The following is an 11,766-nucleotide window of genomic DNA, read 5'->3' as shown; positions in this document are numbered from 1 at the left end:
TGAGAGAGAGACAGGTAGAGAGAGAGAGAGAGAGACAGGTAGAGAGAGAGAGGGAGAGAGGATAGAGAGAGAGAGACAGGTAGAGAGAGAGAGAGAGAGGGATAGAGAGAGAGAGAGACAGGGAGAGAGAGAGAGAGAGACAGGTAGAGAGAGAGGGAGAGAGGGATAGAGAGAGAGAGACAGGTAGAGAGAGAGAGAGAGGGATAGAGAGAGAGACAGGTAGAGAGAGAGAGGAGAGAGGGATAGAGAGAGAGAGACAGGTAGAGAGAGAGAGAGAGAGGGATAGAGAGAGAGAGACAGGTAGAGAGAGAGGGAGAGAGGGATAGAGAGAGAGAGAGACAGGTAGAGAGAGAGAGAGAGAGAGAGAGAGGGATAGAGAGAGAGAGAGAGAGAGAGAGAGAGACAGGTAGAGAGAGAGAGAGAGAGAGAGAGAGAGGGATAGAGAGAGAGAGAGACAGGTAGAGAGAGAGAGAGAGAGAGACAGGTAGAGAGAGACAGGTAGAGAGAGAGAGAGAGAGAGAGACAGGTAGAGAGAGACAGGTAGAGTAATCAGGATAATCTGCTAAATGATAAGTAACTTTTTACAGAAATGAAAAGCATTTTATTGCTAATATTTCCAAACAAATATCACCAAACATAAATACATAAAGAACATTTAAATGTGGGGTTTTCACCTCAGTAGAAATGGAAGTAGCCTTAGCTCACTATCTCGCTAGCTAACGTTAGCTATCAGGCTGGCTCTCGTAGCTGTTCCCCGAGGGTTCTGTGAAGTTTACTCTTTTAAACATGAAGGATTTTCACACATTTCGTTTTTTACCTTAAAACTTTCACATAAAACATCCCTGTACGTCCAAGCTGACCGTGCCAGTAGTAGCGCTGTAATGCTAACTGTAGCTAGCTAATGTTTAAGGTTTAGTCTTGGTCTTAAACCATTGCTGTATCGTAAGACTACACGCCTGCACTTCTGAATAAAACCTCGTCTATCATCCCAAACATCCTCTCAGCTAAAGGAGCTTCTTCCCCGCGGCCCGAGAGCGAGAGCGTTCAGCACACAGACACAGCTTCCTCCTGAAGAGCCGTTATTAAAGGCGCTCCCAGCTTCGAGGAACTACAGCAGTTTACCTCACGATTCTACTTCAGTTGGGTTTTGGAGGATCCGGCCCAGGCAGTCCTGGAGTGGATTTCTACCTTCTGGACCCGGATTCTCCATCTCTAATGGTTCTTTATGGTTCTGTACTGAACCATCTCTGCACAAAACCCACACATAGCCTCTCTCTCTCACCGGCATCTTGAGAGTGAAGTCATCCTGGCTGAAGCGGAAGCCCAGGTCAGTCCCGGTGGTCTGGACGTGACTTTTGGGTCTCAGCACCAGAACCAGGTGAAGATTTCCAGGAAAGGAGGTCTGAAACACGGACAGGGGAGGTTCATGCAGATTAGCTTTGCCCATTTAGTCTACATCAGTTTAGCCCTGCCCATTTAGTCTACATCAGTTTAGCTCCGCCCATTCAGTCTACATCAGTTTGGCTCCACCCATTCAGTCTACAGTAGTTCGTAATTGCTCTTTTGCAGTGGGGGTGAATGTTTTGATTGCAGCTGTTAATCCATTCTAAAGGTAAACTGTTTAGTAGTAAGGCATAAAGACAGACTGGAAATTAATGTTTATATATACAGAGAGAGACAGAGAGAGAGAGAGAGAGACAGAGAGAGACAGAGAGAGAGAGAGAGAGACAGAGAGAGACAGAGAGAGAGAGAGAGAGAGAGAGACAGAGAGAGAGAGAGAGAGAGACAGAGAGAGACAGAGAGAGAGAGAGAGACAGAGAGAGAGAGAGAGAGACAGAGAGAGACAGAGAGAGAGAGAGAGAGAGAGAGAGAGAGAGAGAGACAGAGAGAGACAGAGAGAGAGAGAGAGAGAGACAGAGAGAGACAGAGAGAGAGAGAGAGAGACAGAGAGAGAGAGACAGAGAGTGAGAGAGAGAGACAGAGAGAGACAGAGAGAGAGAGAGAGAGAGAGAGAGAGACAGAGAGAGAGAGAGACAGAGAGAGAGAGACAGAGAGAGACAGAGAGAGAGAGAGAGAGAGACAGAGAGAGACAGAGAGAGAGAGACAGAGAGAGAGAGAGAGAGACAGAGAGTGAGAGAGAGAGAGAGACAGAGAGTGAGAGAGAGAGACAGAGAGAGACAGAGAGAGAGAGAGAGAGAGAGAGAGAGAGACAGAGAGAGAGAGAGACAGAGAGAGAGAGACAGAGAGAGACAGAGAGAGAGAGAGAGAGAGACAGAGAGTGAGAGAGAGAGACAGAGAGAGAGAGAGACAGAGAGAGAGAGACAGAGAGAGAGAGAGAGAGACAGAGAGAGAGAGAGACAGAGAGAGAGAGAGAGAGAGAGAGAGAGAGAGACAGAGAGAGACAGAGAGAGAGAGAGAGACAGAGAGAGAGATGAGAGAGAGAGAGACAGAGAGAGAGAGAGAGAGACAGAGAGTGAGAGAGAGACAGAGAGAGAGAGGAGAGAGAGAGAGACAGAGAGAGACAGAGAGAGAGAGAGAGAGAGACAGAGAGAGACAGAGAGAGAGAGAGACAGAGAGAGAGAGAGAGAGAGAGACAGAGAGAGAGAGAGAGAGAGACAGAGAGTGAGAGAGAGAGACAGAGAGACAAGAGAGAGAGAGAGACAGAGAGAGAGAGACAGAGAGAGAGAGAGAGAGAGAGACAGAGAGAGAGAGAGAGAGAGAGAGAGAGATGGTCCTCTAGAACTGGGTTCTAGGTTCCTTCTCCAGTTTTCTGCAGAGTCACCAGAGGAAAGGCGGATCTGTTATGTAAATGATCTGCATTTCTAACAAACAGGAACTGAGCCGGTGTCCGAGCCGCCCACCACTGTGTTTACATACAGAGAGAAATCTGGGTCATTCTCACTCCCACTTCACACACACACACTCACACACTCACACACCCTCACACACTCACACACTCACACACCCTCACACACACACACACACTCACACACTCACACACCACACACCCTCACACACTCACACACCCTCACACACCACACACTCACACACCCTCACACACTCACATACCCTCACACACTCACACACTCACACACACCCTCACACACTCACACACACACACACCCTCACACACTCACACTCACACACACACACATACACTCACACTCACACACACCCTCACACACTCACACTCACACACACACACATACACTCACACTCACACTCACACACACATACACTCACACACACACTCACACACACCCTCACACACTCACACACACTCACACACACACACCCTCACACACTCATACACACTTACCCACACCCACACACACACACACACACCCTCACACACTCACACTCACACACACACACTCACACACACACTCACACACACACCTTCACACACACACACACACTCATACACACACTCACACACACACCTCACACACACACACACACACTCATACACACACTCATACACACCCTCACACACACACCCTCACACACAAACACACTCACACACACACACTCACACACACACACACTCACACATACACCCCTAACACCACACCACTCTACCCCACACCCTATACACCACACCACTATACACCACACCACTATACACCACTTACACCACTCTACCCACACCACTATACACCAACACTATACACCACTATACACCCACCACTACACCACACACCCACCACTATACACCACTATCACCACACCACATACACCACTATACACCACACCACTACACCACATACACCACACCACTATACACCACTATACACCACACCACTATACACCACACCACTACACCACACCCACTACACCACTACCCCCACCACCCACTCTACACCACACCACTAACACCACTAACACACCACACCACATACACCACTATACACCACTCTACACCACACCACTATACACCACACCACTATACACCACTATACACCACACCACTATACACCACACCACATACACCACTATACACCACTCTACACCACACCACTATACACCACACCACTATACACCACACCACTATACACCACACACACCACTAACACCACACCACTATACACCACACCACTATACACCACTATACACCACCTCTACACCACACCACCTACACCACTCTACACCACACCACTATACACCACTATACACCACACCACTATACACCACTATACACCACACCACTATACACCACTATACACCACACCACTGTACACCACACGACTATACACCACTATACACCACTCTACAACCACACCACTATACACCACACCACTATACACCACTATACACCACACCACTATACACCACTATACACCACACCACTATACACCACACCACTACACCACTATACACCACCTACACCACACCACATACACCACACACCACTATACACCACTATACACCACACCACTATACACCACACCACTATACACCACTCTACACCACACCACATACACCACACCACTATACACCACTATACACCCACACCACTATACACCACAATACACCACTATACACCACACCACTATACACCACACCACTATACACCACAATACACCACTATACACCACACCACTATACACCACACCACTATACACCACTCTACACCACACCACTTACACCACTCTACACCACACACTATACACCACTATACACCATACCACTATACACCACTATACACCACACCACTCTACACCACACCCACTATACACCACACCACTATACACCACTATATACCACACCACTCTACACCACACCACTATACACCACTATACACCACACCACTCTACACCACACCACTATACACCACTATACACCACACCACTCTACACCACAACCACTATACACCACTATACACCACACCACTCTACACCACACCACTATACACCACTATACACCACACCACTATACACCACTATACACCACTATACACCATACCACTAACACCACTATACACCACTATACACCACACCACTAGACACCACACCACTATACACCAATATACACCACTAACACCACACCACTATACACCACTATACACCACACCACATACACCACTATACACCACACCACTATACACCACTATACACCATACCACTATACACCACACCACTATACACCACACCACTATACACCACTATACACCACACCACTATACACCACACCACTATACACCACATACACCATACCACTATACACTACTATACACACTATACACCACATCACAATACACCACTATACACCACTATACACCACACCACTATACACCACTATACACCACACCACTATACACCACTATACACCACACCACTATACACCACACCACTATACACCACTATACACCATACCACTATACACTACTATACACCACTATACACCACACCACTATACACCACAAACACCACACCACTCCACACCACACCACTATACACCACTATACACCATACCACTATACACTACTATACACCACACCACTAAACACCACTATACACCATACCACTATACACCACACCACTCCACACCACACCACTATACACCACTATACACCATACCACTATACACTACTATACACCACACCACTATACACCACTATACACCATACCACTATACACCACTATACACCACACCACTATACACCACTATACACCACACCACTCTACACCACACCACTATACACCACTATACACCACACCACTCTACACCACACCACTATACACCACTATACACCACACCACTATACACCACTATACACCACTATACACCATACCACTATACACCACTATACACCACTATACACCACACCACTATACACCACACCACTATACACCACTATACACCACTATACACCACACCACTATACACCACTATACACCACTATACACCACACCACTATACACCACTATACACCACACCACTATACACCACTATACACCACTATACACCATACCACTATACACCACACCACTATACACCACACCACTATACACCACACCACTATACACCACTATACACCACACCACTATACACCACACCACTATACACCACTATACACCATACCACTATACACTACTATACACCACTATACACCACATCACTATACACCACTATACACCACTATACACCACACCACTATACACCACTATACACCACACCACTATACACCACACCACTATACACCACTATACACCATACCACTATACACTACTATACACCACTATACACCACACCACTATACACCACTATACACCACACCACTCCACACCACACCACTATACACCACTATACACCATACCACTATACACTACTATACACCACACCACTATACACCACTATACACCATACCACTATACACCACTATACACCATACCACTATACACCACTATACACCACTATACACCACACCACTATACACTACTATACACCACACCACTATATACCACACCACTATACACCACACTACTATACACCACTATACACCATACCACTATACACCACTATACACCACTATACACCACACCACTATACACCACTATACACCATACCACTATACACCACTATACACCACACCACTATACACCACTATACACCATACCACTATACACCACACTACTATACACCACTATACACCACACCACTATACACCACTATACACCACATCACTATACACCACTATACACCACACCACTATACACCTCTATACACCACTATACACCACACCACTATACTCCACTATACACCATACCACTATACACCACTATACACCACTATACACCACACCACTATATACCACTATACACCACTTTACACCATACCACTATACACCACTATACACCACACCACTATACACCATACCACTATACACCATACCACTATACACCACTATACACCACTCTACACCACACCACTATACACCACTATACACCACACCACTATACACCACTATACACCATACCACTATATACCATTATACACCACTATACACCACTATACACCACACCACTATACACCACTATACACCATACCACTATACACCACTATACACCACCCCACTATACACCACTATACACCACTATACACCACTATACACTACTATACACCACACCACTATACACCACTATACACCACTATACAGCATACCACTATACACCACTATACACCACACCACTATACACCACTATACACCACTATACACCACACCACTATACACCACACCACTATACACCACTATACACCACACCACTATACACCACTATACACTACTATACACCACTATACACCACACCACTATACACCACTATACACCACTATACAGCATACCACTATACACCACTATACACCACACCACTATACACCACTATACACCACACCACTATACACCACTATACACCACTATACACCATACCACTATACACCACACCACTATACACCACTCTACACCACTATACACCATACCACTATACACCACACCACTATACACCACTATACACCACTATACACCACACCACTATACACCACACCACTATACACCACACCACTATACACCACTCTACACCACTATACACCACTATACACCACACCACTATACACCACTCTACACCACTATACACCACTATACACCACTATACACCACACCACTATACACCACACCACTATACACCACTCTACACCACTATACACCACTATACACCACACCACTATACACCACACCACTATACACCACTCTACACCACTATACACCACTATACACCACACCACTATACACCACTATACACATACAGAAAGTAGTTCCGAAAGAAAACTGGATTAGTTGAGATTCTATATTCACTATTTCACCTTCATCATCATCATCATCATCATCATCATTCCATATAAAGCTCAGAAGACTCGTGTAGCTGCACTGGTGGGTTTGGATAGGAGATAAATTATGGGCTGTATCTGTGTTGTAGTCATGGCGACCGACGCCAAAACCCCCCTTAGAATCAGCTCATCTCACACACTGAGGTATGGAGGAATTCTGAAAAAGTGGACTGGCCCTTTAAGCAGGGCAGCTGTGAGCACATGAGCCTAAGGTCACTGTGCCTAAAGCCAAGTGTGGGCTGGAGGGGGGTAAAGCCCCCCAGCACTGAGCTGTGGAGCAGCAATCAGTGTTGAGTTTTCAGCAGCTAAAGTGCTTCCCTTCTTCACCTCCAGCCAGCTGTCATGGTTTAACCTTGACAGACAGCTGATCAATAAAATCCAGCAGCTCCTCTGGCTTATCCTGCTCACTGATCACCCAAACTCCTGACACACACTCTCTCACACACTCACACACACTCAGACGCAGCACTGCAGCTAGACTACAGGAAAGCTGCATTTCTGATGAGAAATGACCGCGCTCATCTTGTGCGGTTTAGACGTCCTGGTCCTGGATCGGTCAGTTGCAGCGGCCTACACTAACGCCTTGCAAAAACACACTGCAGACAATCCAGCAGAAGCTGCTTCTACAGCGGGTCCAGAGCCCCTCGGGGGGGTGGACATGTTTGGGTTGAGGTGCAGTGTGTCTGGTTCTTACCGTGGCTCTTCTGATCCGGGGCAAGCCTCTGAGGGGATTGGCCTCGGCCATCTTCACAAATTTGGGCTCTTTAGAAGGGATAGAGCCCCCTCTTCCTCCTCCTCCTCCTCCTCCTCTTCCTCCTCCCTTTTTTCTATCCCCTGCTGCCCCCTTTCTCCATCACTTTCCTCTGCAGGATGCAGTCAGCCAAGGATGCTGCAGTTTCACACCCGTTTTTAGACTGGACACGCCCACCTGCGCTGATTGGCTTGCTCTGTCCCACCACAGGCGCTTGGATTGGCTAAGTAGTTCATTGCAACTATGAAGCGTCTCATCAATCTGGCCAATCCTAGCGCAGGGGGGCGGGGCTTGTCGGAATGCAGGTGGGAAATTAAAAATATAACGCCAGCGCTGAGCAGCTCTGCAACGAGAAGGTCCAGCCAATCAGGAAACGAGTACAGGTGATTCTTTTATAAAATGAAATCTTTGATGTTTCAGAACACTCTTAATAACATAGTTTTATATTATGTCACTGAACGAATTAATAAATATACAGTAATAAATGTTTATATTTCTGTCTGTGGTTTAAATAAAATAAAACTCAGCTGAACGTTTCAGGACCTGTGACGTCACTCACCTGTTAAAGGGCTTTAAAGGAAAAGATCTGATGATCTGTAAGCCAGCACTTCAATCAAATTGCTGTTGTGATGTCACAAAACCAGCAGACTGTATTACAAATATAAATATACAAATATACACCTTCTCAGTCAGCAGCAGTTTAGCCCCTCCCACTGACGCTGAACAGGCCAGAATAGCTAGAATTCATTTTTACACCAAACTCTTCCTCTCCACCCCCAGAACTAAACACACTGCATCTGTAAGACTGATACATGTAAATGAGCTCTGTGCTGATTGGCTAACCTGTGTGTTTTTTTTGCCATAACTGCAGCGTGAATGGGCGGGGCTAAATGGCTGTAGGCTGGATGGGTGTATGTCTGTACAAATATTAGGGGTTTTGTGACATCACAAGACAGGGAACTTAGGACAGGCTGTTTGTGCAGTGTGGTGTCGGTGTGTGGAGGGCGAGAGCGAGGGCGAGAGTGAGGGCGAGAGTGAGGCGCTGTGTTCCCGACAGTGTCCCCAAACTGCACTGCGCTCTACATCTACAACCCCCGCAGAGCCACACCCTGTTTTCATGTTCTGTCCTCAGCTAAAATCTTCTTACACACACACACACACACACACACACACACACTCACACACACACACATAGGCAGAGTACACACAGTTCAGCAGACAGTAATCTGTGCAGTGTGTGCCAGAGAACATATCAGAAGCTGCTCTAGAACAGAGAACCGTGTTTATCATGACTGAATTCAGTTCCTGGAAGTGAGAAACCGTGAACCTCAAACACTGCAGAGCTCCTTCAAAAGAACATCCAGCAGAACCAAAACAGAGCCCCTCATATTCACACCACCACCAGTGAGCTGAACCTCTATCTAATCTCTATCTGAGCTGGGGGAGCGCAGTGTTGTTGATACTGGAGAGCAGCTCTTCACTCCACACTCTGCTAGTTACAGGAATTTGACTTGCTACGAGTTGCTGTGTGATGTCTGTGTTAGCTGTCGTAGTCCTGCTGTAGGCTGAGTGGGTGGGGTTAACTGCTGTAGGCTGAGTGAGAGGAGTCTTCTCAGGGAGTGGTGAGGGGTCAGACCTGTGCCCAGGGCACCCCTGCCAAGCTGCTTAACTTCACTGTCCAAGAACTCAACAGTTTACTGGCACTGAGCTCCACATTCGGTCCTCCAGCCACAGTCACCACACTGCACATGATGCGGATGTGCTCGGTGGGACTGATCTGTGCAGGATTCGGCCCCTCCCACATTACATGCTCACCAAGCTGAAACACCCACCCAGTCCTGGATAGATGCTTGGGTGATGCTTGTGTTGTCCCAGTAAGACATCCTTTGTCTGGGTACGCTGTGCTCTAGTTGTTTGCCAGGCAGTTCCATGATGCGGTGAGACGGTGGTGACCTGATAGGATCTGGCAGGGGATCTTTCCAGGAAATAATGACCTATGTTTGAGACGCCCAGCTGCCGTGAAAGCCCCATGCCCTGCAGCAGTACCCAACGTCCACATACAGTCAGAACGTAGGAGGACTCACTAACTGCTTTGTACCAGTCAGCCATAGCATTAAAACCACCTCCCTAATATTGTGTAGGTCCCCACTCATGCTGCCAAAACAGCTCTGACCCATCGAGGCATGGACTTCACAAGACCTCTGAAGGTGTCGTGCTGTGGTCTCTGGGACCAGTCCTGTGAGTTGTGAGGTGGGCAGAGCCTCCATGAGCATCAGTGAGCCCGCTGTCTGTTGCCGGTTCACCGGTTGTCCTTGTAGCACATTTGGTAGGTACTGACCACTGCATACCGGAGGGAATTTCCCACAAGACCTATCTGATGTTCTGGAGATGTTCTGACCCAGTCGTTTATCTAGAAAATCACAATCTGTTTCTGGTCAAAGTGTCTCAGATTCTTACTCTTGTCCATTTTTCCAGTTTCATCACCTTCATCACCTTCATCACCTTCAAGAACTGACCGTTCACTCCCTGACTAACGTTACGTCAAGTAAATGGTACCACCTCTCATTTAGTGGTGCTGGGGAGTGCGTGCTGATTGGCTGGAGGGATATTTTTTAATTCTGATGCTGGACATGTTGCTGTGTTTGAGATCAGAGCTTCAGTGATAAGTGTGTGTGTGTATGTGTGTGTGTGTAAGGTAGCTGCAGTGGGGGTGAAGGTCAGAAGTGTGTATAGACAGTTTGATCCAGATTAAAGTGGTTCTCTGAAGGCCAGGAACTCGTGTCGTCCACTTCAACAGTGTGATGGAACCATCCCACTTAACTTCCTCTAATTTAATTGGTTATTGGACTAATTAATATAAAGCACAGATTAGCACTGATGTCCCAATCAATCATCATTCATTTAATCAATATTTAATAAAACCATCTTTCAGTCAGCGAAACTCTACAGTTCAGACGTAAACAGAGACGGTCAGAGATGGATATGAAACGCTGTTGTACAGTGGAGGTTCTAGATAAGCTTCCCCAGTCAGAGCTGTTGTACAGTGGAGGTTCTAGATAACCTCCCCCAGTCAGAGCTGGAGTTCTACAGTGGAGGTTCTAGATAACCTCCCCCAGTCAGAGCTGTGGTTC

The 11,766-nt window shown here is 46.8% G+C and overlaps 1 protein-coding gene across 1 annotated transcript in view; it reads right to left on the bottom strand.

Moving 5' to 3' along the window:
• The window catches only part of mcf2b (MCF.2 cell line derived transforming sequence b), a 17,599-nt gene extending 8,872 nt beyond the window's left edge, over positions 1-8,727 (bottom strand). The window contains exons 1-2 of the mRNA XM_072659532.1: positions 8,579-8,727; positions 1,189-1,402 (exon numbers count right to left, since the gene is read on the bottom strand). Of these exons, the coding sequence (XP_072515633.1) occupies positions 1,189-1,402; positions 8,579-8,629 (265 nt within the window). The 5' untranslated portion in view covers positions 8,630-8,727. The remainder of the gene's footprint in view (positions 1-1,188; positions 1,403-8,578) is intronic.
• Between the last annotated feature and the right edge of the window lie 3,039 nt (positions 8,728-11,766).

This window comes from Salminus brasiliensis, chromosome 16 (assembly GCF_030463535.1).
Source record: "Salminus brasiliensis chromosome 16, fSalBra1.hap2, whole genome shotgun sequence".
Lineage (NCBI taxonomy): Eukaryota > Metazoa > Chordata > Actinopteri > Characiformes > Bryconidae > Salminus > Salminus brasiliensis.
Note: the sequence above shows the minus strand (reverse complement) of the source record. Positions and strands in the feature narration are given on the sequence as shown.